We start from the raw sequence: 20,162 nt of genomic DNA, 5'->3' as shown, positions 1-20,162 counted from the left end.
AAGGAAAGGAGAAAATAATTTCTAGTGTAGGAAATATAGAAGATAGAAGAACAACAGTAAGGATAAGTGCTTTTTCTGTAGAGACCTTACAGCTAAAAGGATCTCCAACAGTACAATAGAGAATGCTACAGGGAGTCAGCAGGAACATTTTATTCTCCGCACCAAATTTACCTCTAAAGGCTCTGAGCTGACCTGTACTCAATGTAAGCCCCTCTCCTTTAGTATGCAAGTGCTAATCCTAGAGCTCATTTTAGTCTCCTTGCAACATTGCTTGGCTTCTGTGCCTGCTCAGCAGGCTACCAATCAGCCTCAAAGCTGTTCACCCAAATTATGTCCTCTTGAATTCTGGATGTTAGTGGCTGTTGCGAAAACCAACAATGAAACTCTACTAAAATGGGCATTCTTCCTTGATTTTTCAGAGGCTCTGTGACTCCTTGATTTGGGTGTCTGTCAGGGTGGATTGACTCCCTGAATTAGGTGTTTATCAGGGTGGATTGATTTAAATCACTAAATGGAAAGCATTGATTTAAAAAATTAATTTTAATCAACTTTTCCATTTTTACTCCAGTTATTTTCTAAAGAAAAGTGCATTCTCAGTGATTGATATAAGCATTAACAAATGTTGATTTACAACTAAATAGAGCCTTTATACTATATTTGGGACATCTTTTTGCTAGCTAGGATGGTACCCTATAACTGTATACATTTATTTAAGCAATTATATGGCTTAATATTTTCAGATTCTTATTTATTGTACAGTTTTAGTATGTTAGAAAATGTTGAATGATATAATATTGCTTGTTTGTTAGATAATTAACTTTTTGCCCATGATTTGTGTCATGCTGCCTTAGGATGGTAACTGGAATTTAATTAAACAAGAAACAGCATATAAAATTCATTTTTTATTGAACAAAACCTTAAATGTTTTGGATAAGTAAATTTATCTTATCAAAACATGTTTCAAGTTTATAACTAAATTATTTATTAAACAGAGGGATTAATTGTAGTCAGTGAATTAAACTGATTATTTCAGGTCAGCCTGGGAAATATGTTTCAAATACGCCTAAATGAAAGGGACTGGAGTTTAAGTTCCTATTCGCTTCAGTTTTTTGAAAATGAGACAGTCTCCTAACTTACTTAGGCTGACCTGTTGTGCCTTATTTATAAAGCTTAGCCTCAAAAGTTAGATGTTTTTCCCCAATACTTTCTTTATGTAGAAAAGAAGCCTTTAACTCATAGTTTTGATAGAGGCTTATGAATTCAGCGTATTTATTTTTTATTTAAGTGTTTTAAGAGATTATAATAAGTTTAGGCCATATCATGTTTTTTATATTGAATTCAGATTTAATTGTAAATGCGTGTATTTTTATAAAGAAAAAATTATAATTTAAATAAAATAAAAAATCTGATCATAAATTTAAAAAAAATCTATTTATTTTTAAATCCATGAATTTTTATTCACCCTGGCATCTGTACACTGAGGGAAATCTCAGCTGTTCTTGGCTTTTCCCCGCTAATAGGAAGACTGCAATCCTGGTTTTTTGCACAGTGGAATGTGGCTTGCAGTAGGACCCTCAACATACGCTTGCTTGAGGTGCAGTCACTACGCAGTTTATTCTTGATTTGAAGGCCAGAAAGGACTGTTGCAATTATATAGTTTGACTCCCCCTAAAATGTCACTCAATAATTCCTACATCAAGCCCAAAAACTTGTGGTTGAACAAGAGCATGACTTCTAGGAAGATATCCAGTCTTAATTATAAAGATTTCAAATGATGTAGAATTTACCACATCCCTTAGTAGATTGTTCCAGTTAAAATTTACACTTTATTTCCAGTATGAATTTGTCTAGCTTTGAATTCCAGTCACTGGATCATGTTATAGCTTTGTCTGCTACATTGAATTGCCCTGTTTTCATAGATTTGTGGATTTTGAAGGCCAGAAGGGACCACTAGTATGTATTCTGACCATTTCACTCAGTTAACCCTAAATCAAGCCCAGTAACTTGTTTGGTTAAAGCATATCTTCCAGAAAGGCATGCAGTCTCGCTTTGAAGACATCAAGAGATGGAGTGTCCACCACATCTTTTGGTGGCTTGTTCCAATGCCAAATCACCCTCATAGTTAAAAATGTGTGCCTCATTTCTGATTTGAAATTTGTCTGATTCCAGCTTTCAGCCATGTTATGCTTTTCTCCGCCAGATTAAAGAGCCTTTCGTAGCCAGTATTCTCACCCTCTAAAGGTACTTATACACTGTAATCAAGTCGCCCCCGGATCTTTTTGATAAGCTAATCAGATTGATCTCCGTAAGCCTCTCACTGTAAAGCATTTTCTCCAGCCCTCAAATAATTTTTGTGGCTCTTTTCTGCACCTTCTCTGGTTATTGAATATCCTTTTTAAAATGTGAACACCAAAACTGAACACAGTATTCCAGTATCACTCTCAGCAATGCCATAAACAGAGTTAAAATCACTTCCCTACTTCTACTCATGGCCCCCCGTTTATACATCAAAGGATCATGTATTAGTCCTTTTTGCCACAGTATCACAATAGAAGATCATATTGAGTTGATTGTTCACTATGACCCCTAAACCTTTTTCAGAATCCCTGCTTTCTCAAACACAGTCCCACATTCTATAGTGTGGCAAATTGCCAGCACTACTATGATGGGTCTCGCGCTTTCTCTTCTGGGGTGTGGAGTGTTCAGGGCACCATTTCTTGTCCTTGAACTGGGGTATTAACTGCCCCACTAGTGTCCTAAAGGAGGGGAGTGGAGAGGGAGGGACCCGGGCTAAATGACCCTCTACTCTGGGTCCCAGCCCAGGGGCCCTAGGGATAGCAGTAAACCACTTGAACTAGCAGTTCCTTCCCCTGGGCTACTTCCCTCTCCTGCCCTTCAGCTTGTGGGGCTGCCTGCCCTCCTCCTGCACAAACCAGGTGTCCCTTTACCTAGGGTCTTGGTCGTCTTAGCCCCCTGCAGCACATCTCCAAACTCTCCTCTGCTTCCCTCCAAACTCGTAGCAACTTTTCCATTATTTTGCCCAAGAACTGTCAGGCTAATCACATGAGGATGATGTACTTTAACATACTTCTTAGTTACGAATGGACTAGAAAGAGCATCAGATAGGGATATACAATTTTAAATTGGCAGGCCTGGAAAACTTGCACCCAAGAGACCTTAAAGTGTTGGCAGAGGAGCTCTCTGGCCTGCTGATGTCCATTTTTAATAAACCTTGGAATATCAGGAAAATTCCAGAACACTGGACAAGTGCTAATGTTGTGCCAATATTCAAGCAGAATGACCTGGGTAACTATAGACCGTCATCCCTTCCTGGGCTCTGTTAGTTAGCACGTTGAGCCATATGCATTCAAGATACTGTGGAAGAGTTATCAGTACCTCCAAAGCAGATAATGGTGTCTTTAATATTGAGTATCATCCTCCTCTCCTCTTTTACCCATTCTATTCTTCCTAAACAGGTTATAACCAGCGATTTTAACATTCCAATCGTTAATAATTCCACCAGGTTTCTGAAATGCCAGTTAATGTTACATTTCTTCTCATCAATGAGAATGTCCCGTTTGGCATAGTTATATAAGTATTTAAAAAAAAATTATCTTCACAATCTTTGCCACTTTGGTTCAAATTTTTCATTACATGCTGAGTGTGAGTTTGCACTACATTTTGCTCCTTAGCATTCTTTCTTTGAGGTACTCCTTTAATTGCTCCTGGCTGCTCCAGCTTGTCTCCAGTGAGAAAACTAGCCACACGCACGCTGACTGTGCCATTCATACATCCCTCCTCCCCCTGGAAAGTGTTCCAATGTTCCACAAAACTAAAACCTTCAGCTTCACACCAGTTGTTCAGCCAACAGTCCACTCCAGCATTTTCTGCCTTCTACTTCTCTCTCTCATGGAATCAGAAGTATCCTTGAGGTGATCACTTGGACTTTCCTCTTCTTCATTTTCCTTTCCAGATCCTTGAAGTTTTCTGTTGTTTGTGTAATTCCCCATGATGCTGTGTCATTTGGTTGCAATATGGAACCATTCAAGTAGTAGTCTTGCCAATGCCATATACAGAAGTAGTTCAACCTCCATATCCCTATTTGATATTTCCTTGTTTATACATCCGGGTCTGCTTTGGCCACAGCATCAAATTGAGAGCACATATTCAGTTAGTTATCCGCCATAACCCCCCAGGTCACTGTCAGAATCTCTGCTTTCCAAGATACATCATCCTCATCCTGTAAGTATGGTCTCTGTTCTTTGTTCCTAGATCTTGCATTTAGCTCTGTTAAAGTACATGTTGTCTGACTGTGTCCAGCTTACAAAGTGATGTAGGAAACTGTTTAAATGGCATGACCTTTTCATTTCTTGGAACAAAGATTGGTGGAGTAGTATCTGCAAACTTTGTCACCAATGATTTTATATATTCTTTCAGGCCATTGATAAAAATGCATAACAGCATTTGGTGAAGATCTCCTTGGATATACAATCATTCAGTGATGATTCTCCGTTTACATATATATATTAGGAAATTTGTCATTTAGCAAGTATCTAGTCCATTTAATACAGGGATAGCCAATAGGTGGACTGCAGGCCAAATCCGGTCCGCCACACACTTTTGAACAGACGCTGAAATCTTTTTATTTACTTATTATAATGTTTTTATTATTATTTTCTCTGTAGGTTGGACCTTGACTATACCTTGATAAAGAAACCTGGACATTGATTAAAAAAAAAAAATTGACTACCACTGATGTAGTATGTGCTATATTGCTATTGTATAGTGCTCATTTTTGATCAGGATGTCAAAGTACTAAGTCACAAGCCTTAGAGAAGTCTTAATATATTTACTTCAACATAGTTACCGTTATCTATGAAATCTGTACTCAGAAAACAGTATAAAATTTGTTTGATCAGACCTATTTTCCATAAAACCATGTTGAATGGCATTTATATTACAATCTTTAATTGAGTCTCATCAATCATTCTGTGATTTTTCATGTATAGATATCTAACAGGCTTATAATGATCAGGGATATCTCATTTACTCTATTAAATATCAGACTAGCATTAACTTTCTTCCAGTCTTCCAAAGTTTGTTTAAAAATTAACATCAATGGTTTAGTGCTCCTTTGCCAACTCGCTTTCAGACTCTTGAGTGCAAGGCATTTGGATGTGCTCCATCTGAATGTTTAACTTTCAGTAAGACAAGGTAGATGAAGTAGTATCTTTGATTGCACCAATCTGAGACAAGCTTTTGTCTTTCATTGTCTTTCAAATATCCCAACACAGCTACAACACTGCATATAATTTTTTAGTAAAGCTGTTTAAATTCCTTCTTAGTTATAGTTAAACTAGATGATGAAATACTTTCTATTTAATTTCCAAATACAGAACCGAAATATTTATTGAACACTTCTGCGTCTTCTGCATCAATGACAGTTTTACTATCTACATTTATAAATGAACCTATACCAGTGTTAGGATTCCTTTTATGCATGATTATGTTTTTTTAAATTCCTTCTAATTGTCCTAACTCCAGTGGCCAATGACTTTTTCATTGTTAAGCTTCCCTTACCAATTTTCTGCATTCTTAACTTCTAATGTATATTCATTGCTATTGACTTCACCTTTTTTGTCTGTGTCTTTTTACATTTTTATGGTTGTTTTCGCTTCCCCTCTAAACTAGGATTTTTTTAACCAATCTTATGTGATTGTGGGATTGTAGATTTTTAGGCATCTAGTTAAATCACAATATGTGGCAATGGTGCTTCCATCTCACTTGAGTGAAGTCAGAAAAGACTATCCCTATCAATGTAGGCCTTATAATGGTGGTGTCCAGACCACCCTTGAAAGTGCGTTTCTCTAAAGATACCACCTATTTAGGAGTCTCACTTGTAGGATCCTCCTAGTTTTCCAGCTTATCTTTGTGTAGCATGAAACTGACACAATTCGCTTTTCTCTTAAGTTTGGTTCTTATGATTACAGAGTAAGGCACAAGGCAGGCCCTCTATTGGCCAATACACATCACCCCGCTAACTATGAACACTGGCTTCCAAACACTCTTGTCAATTCCTTGACTGACTGCACTCCTCAAAGGAACTGGTTGCAGGAATATCTCATTGGCAATCACTAGCTATTTACTAGATCCAAATAATAATTCATCAGATATCCTTTTCAGATCCTCCGTTCCAGTCAGGTCTGGTCAGTTCTCTACATTTTTGAGACCTTTTCTTCAAGTACTTTGGTGCATTTCCATGAACCATTGGGGTCCCCCTTGACCTTTTCTTTACCTTTTTTTCCTCAGTGCTTCATTGCTTTGGCAATGTCCTCGTTTTTTGGTACCTTGCTTTTATTTATTTTTAAGCACTTCCCTGTTTAAAATATAATAGTTGTAGTCTCCTGGATGGATGTAGATTGGAAAAAAGCCATCCTGGATATTCACGAAACCCGATCATCAGACAATAGTTGAGAATTTAACCAGATTACAAGTTATTAATTCAAGTGACAAATGGTGGATAGAAACACTCGGGACATGTAATCTGCACCAGGCCTTCTAATTGTGCTCCCCCACTTGCGAACATCACCATAGTTTTGTCTGGGTTGAACTTTAGCCAGGTGTCTATATGTAAGTGATTCTCAGCTAGATATTTAGTAAGACTATTGAAATAGATGGAGCTATAGTGCTGAGTGTTATCAATATACTGAAAACCATCAAAGCCCTTGCCTTTCCTGTTCTTCCTCCAAACTCCACCCAACACAAGGCTGAACAATGCAGAGATACAAATGGAGCCATTCAAAACTCCACATGAGATCCCTCATGACGGAAGAGCAATGAAACTACCTTCTGAGATATCCTAAAAAGAAGAGAATGAAGCCATGTGAGACCAGCTCTGTCTAGAGGTTTGCAAAGGAATCAGCACTCCATAGTCAGTGTTCACGGGCACATGATAAATCTAATAATGATGTGGATACTTCATCACTAGGAAGAAATAACTGACCACTGGTGCAGTCTCTTTACTGTATCCAGAATGAAAAGAAAGGAGAGTTGTATTACTACTTCCAGAGAGCATAACCTTTTCAATAATATCATAACTTTTTCAATAGTAAGGGTACATTAAATACAGGGCAATAACTAAAAATCAGATTCTTTCTGTCAAGACATTGCCCTGTTTCCTTGGGTGCAGACAGTTTGGTCTGAACCTGAGCAATTTTCTTGGGGCGAGGGGGAAGAAGTCCTCACAACAGAAGAATCTCAAATTAGGCATCACAGCCAGACTCTCTAGATTAGTGGTGTCCAGCTTGTGGTCCACTTATGGCCCTTGATGCTCTAAATTGTGGCCATTGAGACCATGGTGCTAAGAAGGAAATTTGTATTAGATTATGAATTGAAATGTACTTCCTAAGTTGCATCCTGTGATTTTTAAACTGAAGTGTTTGAATTAGCTGTATAGCTGTAGAGAAGTGGTTAGGGGCTCTGTCTCCCAACTGCTTCTTTCAATTTCAGCTGCAGCCTCAGGACAGTTCTGGTCTAAGCTTAAAGCACTCTGAGTGGCTGTTCTCCCTTCCCTACTGCAGATCCTCCATTGGTTGATTACTGCATTATAGGAAGGGAGGAGAGAATAGCTCTGTCTGCTTTGTGTGCTTCCCTAATGGGTGGTGGGCCTCACAGAGAGCTGAGTAGGAGCTCAACAGTCCCTGGCAGAGCCTTGAGAAGTGCAAAGGATCACCCTCTCTCCCCCTTGCAGCAATCATGGGCAAGCCAGGAAAGAGGGAGAGTTAGGGGGGCATCAGTAGCCTATTCTGATTTCCTGATTTTCTCCTCCAATCCAGGATGGGGGCTGCTCTGACTTGAGCCACTGGGGATAGCCAGACCACAACACTAGGGCCTGCAAGGAAAAAAGGAGTTGTGTGACCTGACTGTGCCACCTGTAAACTACCCATAATTGCCCCCAACATGGGGGAATCCCCAGTGTGTTTCCTGCTCCCTTTATGTGCTGCCTCAGTAGCAGAAAGGGGAACAAACTAGGGCATAGACACTGCCCTTTACTATTGATTTCATTTACCTTTTGGAAATAAGGATTTGCCCTCTAACTGGAAAGGCCACATTGTCCTGAGTTAACTTGGCTATCCACCATTCAAAACAAATCTGCTGGTTGAGATTTTGTGGATGCTATGGTGGAAGGGCACAGAACTTATTCTTCATGCAACTCAAAGCATAACATTTTATAAGCTTTCAGCTTCCATCATTAGCACTTTAACTATATTACTATTTTGATTAAAAAGTCATACCCCTAACCAAAAAAGTTATACCAGTACAAAATTTATGTGTAGACCAGGTCTGGATCTGTAATTGGAAAGGAAATGGGTGAACTCATGATTATATACTAACTAGCCTCAACTGATGGATCTTTTGGTCTCCTTGCTTGTTGTTAGGTGGCCCCATAAGGCTGTCAGTAACTGCATGCGCAGGGTAGGATGTGAAAAGTGAGGACTCTGACAGACAGGATTAAGAATGTAATTACTATTAGTAATCTTGGTTTTAAACAACATGTATCAGGTCTTTCCCATTCGGTAACATTAGCAAGCGTGGAAATAATTATTTGTTTGTCACTGTTCTACTAATAGTCTGCAATTGACCGTTGCATGAAAGGGTAAAGAATCAGCAGAGTGGGGTCCTGGTCCATGACTAGTGCTCTTAGGCACTACACTTAATATAAATAATAATAACGAATATTAGGTTTTTGAGCTATTTTGGGAACTAAGTGGGTGATTTGTCTTTGGAGCCTTAAATATTGAGCCCCAGGCATTTTGGTTCATTCTGAATCAGAGTAAGCAAGTCAGTGCTCTCCTTTAGTGTTTTACACAATGCAAGGAACATTTAGTGATTTTAGAAGTAGTCTGCAATATTCCTTTTAAAGTAGTCTGAAAATGTCAAATGTTTTCCTTTTTGTTGTTGTTGTTGTTTGTCGTAGGCTGAAACCAGAGAAGCTTGAAAAAGATCTTGATAGATATTCTGAAAGTGCCAAGAAAAAGAAAGAGAAAAGAGTCAGTCTTAAAGAGTTTGCTGCATACTTGGAAGTCCCAATTTCTGACACATTAGAAAATATGTTTGCCCTTTTTGTTGAGGTAAGAAATACCAGAATGTTGTAGAGAATTAAAAATTCATCCTTATATCTTTCTATTGGGGTTTTAAAAAATGCAGTCATTGACTTCAGTCTGAGAAGAGTACAGCCTGTGCTGAGCACTTTTTAAAATCCCATTCTTGATATCCTTGTGCTTTTTTCTTATCTAGTAAGTCTAAATTAATCCAGTAAACTAAACAAAACATGGCTTAAGTGAAAGGTTAATGGTACAGAAATCGGACAAAACCAGTTTTGTTTTGGAGTACCAATTATGAAAAACAAAACTTTGTGTAGAGAAAAAATGAACACAAAATATTATTCAATAAGATATATTTCTAATACTATAGCTGATTAGCATACAGAAATATTTTGGCCATATGAAATCTTCCTTAATAGAAACAAGGTGGGGAGGTGCGTGCATGTGCAATGGAGGAGGAGTCAGTTTTTATGTTATAGGATGCCACGCAAATGGAAATTCAAAACAGACTTTTCACACATGGATGCCTAAATTAAGGCACCAAACTCCTACTGAGTTGCTTAGATAAATTGATTAAATTTTCAGGTGTCCTGAGCATCTGGAGTTCTCTTTGACCTTAATGGCACTTGCAAGTACTCGGCATCTTTTGCAAATCAGACAAATAATTGTAGGCAGTGCTGGTAGCAATGCCTACAGTTTATGCTACCAGACGCTTTCCACTATAAGATGCTGTTTTCAGTTGCTTATAATTTTACTGAATGTAATCTGCTAGGGCTAGAATTTTCTATGCTGAATGTCTGTCTCTGGCTTAATTAATTTTAAAAACATTGGGGGAAGCTTCAGCAAAAACACTTCAGCAATTTCAGATAATGAGGTTAGGGGAAAATATGTTTTGTGCATGTTTTATTCTTATAACACTTTCATTGTGAAACTCTAGATTTATAGACTCCAAGACTATAAAGGATGATTGTGATCATCTTGTCTGACCTGCACAATACAGGCCATAGAACTTCCCCAAAATAATTCCTTTTGAACTAGAATATATCTTTTTAAAAATGCTTTGAAGCAGGGGGCTTGAAATGTGGTGTGGGGGAAAAGGGGTCATCCTTGTGTCAGGGATGTGCCTTTTGCCATCGTTCGTAAAATGCCACCCAAATCTGGCCAAGTTGTAAGCCTCTGAAAATTATAGTTCGCACATGCTTAGTAGGTGTTTGAGGCTGACAGCTAAATTCTCAGAAGATTCTGTCTGCCTGAACCCTTTCCATCTGCATACAGCTTCTGTAAGCAACCAGACTGCCAGTGCTATCCCTTCAGAACACCTGAGCTTCCTGCAGGGGCTAAACTTGCAATTGCCCTTCCTGGTTGCTGGGGGCCTCTGTGGTGTTAGGCAACAAAAATAAAAACCAAAAGACTCTCTCCTTTTCTATTAGTGCATGTCCTGCTGATGTCTAGACAGTGAGAAGGAGAGAGCAGCCTGACTCGATCCCAAGGAGTGAGGAGTAGAGGAGAGAGAGAGAAGTAGGTGGGGTGCATGGGGGGAAATAGGACAATAGGGGAACAGGGACCAATAGTGTCAGAGAGGAAAATGGGACAAGCAGAAGCAGGCAGGGATAGGGGCAGAGAAGGGCCTATAACCATTACAGTGCACGTCTCCAGAATGTGAAATTGAACCCAGGATACCTGAATCCCAGCATTCTTCCGCAGTCTAGCAAATAGCTGTACTGGCCAAATGTGTTTTCTTCTAATTCTCTCTGCATAGAAAGTCTCAAACTCTTCTTCTGGGTTGGAGCTAATAGCACACACTTCATCAGCAGGGTAAGTCAGGTGAAAATTACCTAACTTTAGATACCCAAGCTGCAACACTTTGGTACCAAACTCAAATTCTTACCAGATGATGTCATAGTTCTTCATATGCTGCTATTCTGGCAAGACCAAAGAATGTTCACTGAATAAGTATACAGTATTAATATTTTAATACTGAAACCAAATTATTGTCTAATATCTGAACCGCAACCTTAGAGTAAATTACAAAGCTTCCTCAGATTTCAATTTCTTCTTCAAGTGCTTGCACATGTCCATTCCAATGTAGGTGTATGTGCTCCCTGAGCACAGTTGTTGGAATTTTTTCCCTCAGTGGTATCTGTCGGGTCGGCTCCAGCACCCTCTGGTTCTGTGCACACATAGCACTGGTATAAAAGGCCACACCGACCCCATGCCCTTTCAGTTCCTGCTTACCACCCGGGATGATTGCTGAAATTTCCCTCTTGCTCAGACAATCTCACCTAGTGATTTTTCTTCTTTCTCATGTATATCGTTGTTGTAGTTTATTAGGAGTTTTAGTTGTTAGTGAGTTTTGGACACCTCTGGACTTTGTTGGAGAGGATTGTCCGTTCCCGTGGCATACCAAGCTTCAAGCCCTGCGCTTCCTGTGGCAATTTGATGCCCTGGAACAACACGCACTCTAGCTGTCTCAAGTGCTCATCGGAAAGACAATTGCCAAATCTGCAGGGACTTCAGACCCTGCACCAAGAAAGACCAGGAGGCGAGGCTGAAGGTCCTCCTCATGGAGGCAGCCTTAAGATCCGCATGAGAGCCGCGCTTGGACTTGGCACCAAGCATCTCCGCCTCGATGTGGAGCACTCCTTCCACTAGTTGAGAGCCCTGCACCGATCCTCCTCCCAGTGCAGGAGAAGAAACACTGTAAGCACCAGACGAGTCATTCCCCAGTGCCAAAAGGAAGCAGGCAAGGGGATCTGGAAAGAGGGAGACTTGTGTCAGGCCACTATCCTTCTCCAGGACCTCAGCCAGCCTTGGTGCTTCTCACAAGCTCCACTAATTCCAGCATGGGAAATGCCATCCTCCAACAGACAGTGGACTGGTCAGTTCTCAGAACCATCAACCCCAGAGGCGTTTGCGGCTGCTAGAGACCTACTCACTCTCCCAGTCCCAGGGTCCCCGGAGAGTTAGGACTTGGCACTGCTGGTACCAATGAGTGGCAGAGAACCATCCTCCAACTTTCATGTGGCACCACAGCCACCCTCTAGGCAAAAACCTCCTATGGTAGCCTCAGCTCAGACCTCTCCGCAGTGCCATTCGCTGGCACCGAGAGGGTCAGCACTGCCTTGGTCTCCCCAGCATAGCTCGTCTTCCTCATCAGAGTCTGAAGTGGGGTTTCTGCTCTCCTCATCATCAAGACCTCTTGCACTACTCCCCTGCTGGGCCTCAGGCGCTATGGTGCCCCTGAACACTTGGTCTCCAGAACTGGTCTTTTTGGAACCCTTGGGGGTTTCTCTTGTGTCAGGGCACCATTTTGACACATTCATATTTTGTGGCCTCAGAAAGTAGGACACTTCCAGTACCGTGCCGTAAGACTTATTAAAGCAGGTGGCCTTGAATTTGGGTATCCACGCTGAGGTGGTCAGAGAGACGACACCTGGTTACTGGACATTTTGTCAGCAGCAGGTCCCTCAAGAGTGGCTTTACCCCTTAATGAGGTGATCATGGACCCAGTTAGAGTGCTCTAGCAGACCCCTGCTTCCCTCCCTCCTATAGCCAAAAGGACGGAGTGCAAATATTTCATACCAGCCAAGGGGTATGAATTTTTGTTTTCACACCCTCCACCAGGATCTCTGATAGTGGCAGCCACCAATGAGGGGGACCATCAAGGTCAAACAGGCCCCATGCCCAAGGCAAAGGACACCAAAAAGCTGGTCTTGTTTGGCCAAAAAGCATATTCAATGGGTGGGTTACAACTCCGAATAGTGAACCAGCAAGCTTTGCTAGGTCGCTATAATTTTAATATGTGGGAAGCAATGCAGAAATTTAAGGACATGTTCCATCAAGAGGCCAGACAGGAGTTCTCTTCCTAGTCAAAAAAGGGAAGACAGTAGCCTGGGCATCCCTGCAGGCAGCCTTGAATGCCGCTGATTCTGGGGCCAGATCAATGGCCATGACTGTTACCAGGCACAGAAGCTTGTGGTTACAGTCTTCAGGGTTTCCTTAAGAGGTGCAGCAAACCCTCCAGTATCTCCCATTCGAAGGGCCCTTGCTCTTCTCAGAGCAAACAGATGCTAAACTCCACGGACTTAAGGACTCCAAGGCGACCCTAAAATCTCAGGGTCTGTATATACCCATAGTGTCCAGAAAACACTACAGGCCTCAACAAACAGGACACTATTTTGCTCAACCTGCCAGGCAGGACCAGCGGATGAGGAAGAGCAATTTCCTCTTCAGGGTTGACGCATTCTGCCCCTGAACACTCAGGTAGTTAAAGCACTGGTTTGGACAAGACTCTTGAAGATGACATATCAATTCTCTCAGTTCTGGATCCAGTTACCCGTTTGTTTTCCAAACGACTCTCCCACTTCCTCAGTGCTTGGACCCACATTACCTTGGACTGTTGGGTTCTAAACGCAATAGAATTTGTTTATATCCTTCAATTTTTATCCACCCTGCCTTCCCACACCCCGTCCCCATCCCTCTTCAGGGATCTTTCTCACAAACAACCATTGGAACAAGAAGTTCAGTCCCTCCTTTGGGTGGGAGCCGTGGAAGAGGTTGCACACTATCTAAGAGGAAAGGGGTTTTATTCCCGTTACTTCCTAATTCCAAAGGCCAAAGGGGATCTCAGACCGAACCTAGACCTGCATCATCTCAACCGCTATCTCAAGAGCTTGAAGTTCCGCATGGTCTCCTTGGGCAGTATCATTACTTTGCTGGATCCAGGGGATTAGTATGCCGGCCTCTATCTAAAGGACACATACTTCCACATATCAATTTTCCAAGGCCACAGAAGGTTCCTAAGATTTGCCATGAACCAGACACATTACCAGTTTGCGGCTCTCTCATTTGGCCTGTTGGCCACTGCGCAGGTCTTCAACAAATGTATGGCAGTAGTAGCGGCTTTCCTCAGGAAAAAGAGGGTTCATGTATTCCCATATCGCAATGACTGGCTAATCCGGTCCAGACCTCAGGTGGAATCTCACTAGAAATACCCCCTTTTGAGCCACTTCTCATTCCATTAAATATGTGCTTTATTGGTATTGTATAGCACTGACTTTTTTAATCAGAATGTTGTGCAGTCCCAAGTCAAATGCCTTATACAAGCCCAAGTATATTACATCTAGGGAGTGTTTCTAGTGTATGGGTTGGGGGGGGGGAGAGGGCACGGGGAAGTCTCGCGTGTTCTTGACTCAATGCTATCTTTATCAGTGATCTAGACGAAAGTATAAAATCATTGCATATGACACTAAGATTGGTGGATTTGGAACTAAGAGGACAGGTCAGTTATACAGAGTGATCTCTTCAGTGTGAGGGAAACATGACTAGTGCAGGACAATAAACCTGTTCTCATGAGTTTTACATTAATGTTACTTATCCACTTATATATAATATATCTAAGTGATCAGTTGACAAAAGCTGCAGGGGTCAAGTAGTATAATAGTACTATCAAGTAGTAGTATTGGAGGTTTTTAAGACCAGGTTAGACAAACACCTGTCAGGGATCATCTAGATAAGAATTAGTCCTAACATGAGTGTAGAGGACAGGACCAGAAGACCTCTTGAGGTCCCTTCCAGTCCTATTATTCTATGGCCACTGAGATTTGAGAGGGGGGTTCTCATTGCCATGAGGAGATGATCTATTAGACCTACAAGGGCTGAGGTCCATGCCATATCCAAGTCTAATCACAGGAGGACTGAAGATGTCCATTGAATTTGTGTCTTATCTGGAGCTTGGTTTTTAGTACTTTCTTGATAATTTTGTTTTGGGAAGCTTACAAGAAGTGGAAATTTGGACAGTTGACTAGGGAGGAGTATAAAAATATTGCTAGAGCATGCAGGGATGTAATCAGGAAGGCCAAGGCACAATTGGAGTTGCAGCTAGCAAGGGATGTGAAGGGTAACAAGAAGAGTTTCCACAGGTATGTTAGCAACAAGAAGAAGGTCAGGGAAAGTGTGGGACCCTTACTGAATTGGGGAGGCAACATAGTGACTACTGATGTGGAAAAAGCTGAAGTACTCAAAGCTTTTTTTGCCTCAGTCTTCACAGCTCCCAGACTGCTGCACTGGGCGACACGGTATGGGGAGGAGGTGAGCAGCCCTCAGTGGTGAAAGAACAGGTTAAAGACTACTTAGAAAAGCTGGACATGCACAAGTCCATGGGTCCAGATCTAATGCAGCCAAGGGTACTGAGGGAGTTGGCTGATGTGATTGCAGAGCCATTGACCATTATCTCTGAAAATTCGTGGTGATCCAGGGAGGTCCCGGATGATTGGAAAAAGGCAAATATAGTGCCCATATTTTAAAAAGAGAAGAAAGAGACCCCGAGGAACTACAGACTGGTCAGCCTCCCCTCAGTCCCTGGCAAAATCATGGAGCAGGTCCTCAAAGAATCCATTCTGAAGCACTTGGAGAAGAGGAAGGTGATCAAGAACAGTCAACATGGATTCAGCAAGGGCAAGTCATGCCTGATCAACCTGATTGCCTTCTATGATGAGATAACTGGCTCTATGGATATGGCGAAAGCGGTGGATGTGATATATCTTGAGTTTAGCAAAGCTTTTAATACTGTCTCCCACAGTACTCTTGCCAGCAAGTTAAAAAAGTATGTTTTGGATTAATGGACTATAAGGTGGATAGAAAACTGGCTAGATTGTCGGGCTCAACAGGTAGTGATCAACAGCTCAATGTCTAGTTGGCAGCCGGTATCAAGCAGAGTGCCCCAGGGGTCAGTCCTGGGGCCGGTTTTGTTCAACATCTTTAATAAAGATCTGGATGATGGGATTAATTGCACCCTCAACAAGTTCACAGATGACACTAAGTTGGGGGGAGCGGTAGATACGCTGGAGGGTAGGGATAGGATCCAGAGTGACCGAGACAAATTGGGTGATTGGTCCAAAAGAACTCTGATGAGGTTCAACTAGGACAAGTGCAGAGTTCTGCACTTAGGAAAGAAGAATCCCATGGCTAAGCAGCAGTTCTGCAGAAAAGGACCTGGGGATTACAATGGATGAGAAGCTGGATATGAGTCAGCAGTGTGCCCTTGTTGCCAAGAAGGCCAACAGCATATTGGGCTGTATTAGTAGGAGCATTGCCAGCAGATCAAGGGGAGTGATTATTCCCTTCTATTCAGCACTGGTGAGGCCACACCTGGAGTATTGTCCAGATTTGGTCCCCCCAGTACAGAAGGGATGTGGACAAATTGGAAAGAGTCCAGCAAAGGGCAACAAAAATGATTAGGGGGCTGGGGCACATGACTTACGAGGAGAGGCTGAGGGAACTGGGGTTATTTAGTCTGCAGAAGAGAAGAATGAGGGGAGATTTGATAGTAATCTTCAACTACCTGAAGGAGGGTTCCAAAGAGGATGGAGCTAGGCTGTTCTCAGTGGTGGCAGATGACAGAACAAGAAGCAATTGTCTCAAGTTGCAGTGGGGGAGGTCTAGGTTGAATATTAGGAAACACTATTTCACTAGAAGTGTGGTGAAGCACTGGAATGGGTTACCTAGGGAGGTGGTGGAATCTCCACCCTTAGGTTTTTAAGGCCCAGCTTGACAAAGCCCTGGCTGGGATGATTTAGTTGGTGTTGGTCCTGCTTTGAGCAGGGCATTGGACTAGATGACCACCTGAGGTCTCTTCCAACCCTAATATTATGTGATTCTGAAGGGAGGTGCAGACACATTCCAGCATCAAGTGTGGGTGAGGTTCAAGCAGGCTATTGCATTTTTCAGGAAGGCTGGCAGGTTTGCTTTCCCTAAAGAAAGTGTTAATAATTTCAATAGAATTGAGCTCAGTTCTGTTTGGCTTTCATCAGTTGGGGTGGGAGTTTTGTTTTGCAATGGGACCAAATTTGGGTGGCAGGGTGGTTATTGCTTTCTAATCTGACAGTTTTCTGTTTCAAAAATTTCATCTTATATTTGTTGAATTTTCTGTCAAATGGGATGAGAGCTCTTTGCGGTGTTCAGTATTTCGGTCTGATGTTTGGTTAATGTAAGCCAAGTGACCTGCAAGTTCATTATGCAAAATAATTTTGCTGATTTTTGCAGCTGTAATGGCGGAGGACAGGGAATCATAGAATATCAGGGTTGGAAGGGACCTCAGGAGGTCATCTAGTCCAACCCCCTGCTCAAAGCAGGACCAGTCCCCAACTAAATCATCCCAGCCAGTGCTTTGTCAAGCCTGACCTTAAAAACCTCAAAGGAAGGAGATTCCACCACCTCCCTAGGTAATGCATTCTAGTGCTTCACCACCAGGGACTTTCATTTCCTTTAGCAAAGTGGCATAATCCTGTACTAAACCCATTGTGCTGTCAGCAGATGGGTTCAAATCAGGTTTTACGATCCTAGGGTTTGAATCTGACTGCATGCTTCATCTGCCATAATTCACTGATGAACCATAGAGATATTTGAGGTCAGTGTAAGGAAAGGTGGATTGTTCGGGGCCAAGACATTGATGTCAGTGATTATAATATCTGCTAATTCATCAGTACATTGGCCTTGTGGATGAATAATTTGGTTTTCTTGGAACTGCTGAAAAGTTGAAGTATACACCTCTCCACCTCTCTGAGCTGTTAAGTCATATGCCCAGCGATGATGATTTAAAGGTCAGCTATTTGAGGGAGGGATAGCTCAGTGGTTTGAGCATTGGCCTGCTAAACCCAGGGCTGTGAGTTCAATACTTGAGGGGGCCATTTAGGGATCTGGGGCAAAAATTGGAGATTGGTCCTGCTTTGAGCAGGGGGTTGGACTAGATGACCTCCTGAGGTCCCTTCCAACCCTGATATTCTATTATTCTATTTCACTGCTGGTCAAAGAATGTAACAAAGGAGAGGGACAATCATATTATGAAGATTTCCATAATCTACTGAGAGTGACATTCCATTTGGATGCCAGGAGTACCTGCACGTTTTTCCAGGATGCTATAACCAGGTTTTAAAACAACACATAGACTCTGCATTACGTACCATCTCCATTACAAAGATGACAAGGTTTTAAAATCTACTCGAGCTAATTGAATCTTAACTTGTCTAATTATCCTTCCAAACAAGATATATTTGTCCACTGGAAGAAATAGTGATGTATTCCATCAGATCCATAAGGACATCTTTGGCCATACAAATGAGAACTTTTGTAGAGTAACTTTTCAAAACAGTACCAAACCGTATAATTGACATCCCCAATTTCCAAGCAAGGTATTAGGAAAATGACCATTCTCCATACCATGGTAGAAAATAAAATAAAATCTTTTCACTGTTAAAACTAACTGTTTTTGACTGAATTTTGATCATAGTAATTTGAACTTCATGTTGTTAGTTAGAAAAGATATGATCAGTATATATTTTCATTTCTATGGTATATTTCATTCTTCAGTCCACTCCACTCCAAGTTAGAAATGCAAATTTTGGCATAGAATTACACTCTCTGATTGGTATTTTTTAAAAAACCAAGGGCGTTAAGCCCCTCTTTTTCAATGGAATTCAGTGGGAATTGGGCATCTAACTCCTTTAGTCATCTTTGAAAATCTCAACCTCTAAATTTTACAAACATTTTTCAGAATATCTTCATGTGGGTTTATGTGTATGTTATATTTAATAATATTTAACATTCCTTTAATAGCTTTTAAATGTTTATGGAGTTCTGAGGCAGACGACAGAATTCTGATTTATTTTATTTTATTTACAGAATGAAGATGGTGTAATTGATCTACGGGAATATGTGACTGCTCTATCTGTAGTATGTAGGCCATCCAAAACTTTAGAAACAATTCAGTTGGCATTTAAGGCAAGTAGCAACTTCTTACAACTTTCTTCTCACAATATGTAGAAAATACAGAACCATTTAAAAAAAATCAATTTGATTAGACTGAATTTTATTCTATATATTCTTCTTATTCACATTTACACTTTTAAAAAAAGCATTAATACATTGCTTAGTTTCAGAGATCAAGCACCTCAAAAGTAATTAAATACAGATTTAGGCACTAGTCCCATCATATGATTGTAGCATGCTTTCCTCTGCATGAGCTGAGACCCACTGAGTTTGGTGCATCTCTACAGGGGTCTGCATTAGCAAGTTGCATTGGATGACTTGGGGCCGTTATGTTGAAACCTCCAAACTTACACTTTACCCATTGTGCTTATGCCTTATTAAAATGTGTTTCTGTTGTAACCCCTTTTTTCACATGATTAACATTTTCTGAAACACTTACGTTTAGGGGTGAAATTTTACATGTTTGATTGACAGGAATACACCTTTCTCCCTCATCTCATTGTTTAGATCACTACTGCCCCCTTCATCCCGAACCCTACCACCAGGATCTTGTGCTTCTTGTGGTTCACAGGAATGCTCTTCCCTGAGATGCCTTTGATTGCCAGTCTCTCTCCTCCCCCTCCCCCAACTCCTGTAAGTCACGGGAACCACCAGCACAGACGACACAAGCACAAGATCTAGAAGAGAGTGGGGACAGGAGTGGGGAGGCGGGGATAGACTTGAGCTGAGAAGGGGCTGGCAGAGTCTGGATCACTGTTGGGAGTCTTTCAGGGGAAATAACATATCTGCCTGGAGATCATTGCTTACCTTCTGAGGTCCTAGGAGAATGCATTATATATTAAGAATTAGGGAAATCTTTAATGTCAGATCCACTAATAACGATATATTGTAGGGGTTTAAAAATAAATTCACATTAGTCTATTTGTGTACCAAATATGTGGTACATATTTGCAGTGTTGATGTGACTTTCTCCATTGCATTCTAATTAAAAAGGATAACTTAATACTTCATTTGATATAGTATTGTCTTTAGCTAGCTCTGTCATATTGTGATCTTATCAGCCAGAGCCAAGATACATTAGCTTCTTGAATTGTCATAGAATCATAGAATATCAGGGTTGGAAGGGACCTCAGGAGGTCATCTAGTCCAACCCCCTGCTCAAAGCAGAACCAATCATCCCAGCCAGGGCTTTGTCAAGCCTGACCTTAAAAATATCTAAGGAAGGAGATTCTACCACCTCCCTAGGTAACAACCTCCTCCCTAGTCACTTGTATTTATGAGGGTGGCAATTAG

General features: G+C 41.3%; 1 protein-coding gene across 1 annotated transcript in view; it reads left to right on the top strand.

The window, feature by feature from the left end:
- LPCAT1 (lysophosphatidylcholine acyltransferase 1) overlaps positions 1 to 20,162 on the top strand; it is a 135,640-nt gene that overhangs the window by 93,460 nt on the left and 22,018 nt on the right. Inside the window, exons 11-12 of the mRNA XM_074945089.1 lie at positions 8,978 to 9,131; positions 18,783 to 18,881. Of these exons, the coding sequence (XP_074801190.1) occupies positions 8,978 to 9,131; positions 18,783 to 18,881 (253 nt within the window). The remainder of the gene's footprint in view (positions 1 to 8,977; positions 9,132 to 18,782; positions 18,882 to 20,162) is intronic.

The sequence above is a fragment of the Natator depressus genome, chromosome 2 (genome assembly GCF_965152275.1).
Source record: "Natator depressus isolate rNatDep1 chromosome 2, rNatDep2.hap1, whole genome shotgun sequence".
NCBI lineage: Eukaryota > Metazoa > Chordata > Testudines > Cheloniidae > Natator > Natator depressus.
The sequence above is the reverse complement of the archived record's forward strand: the minus strand, read 5'-3'. Positions and strand labels throughout refer to the sequence as shown.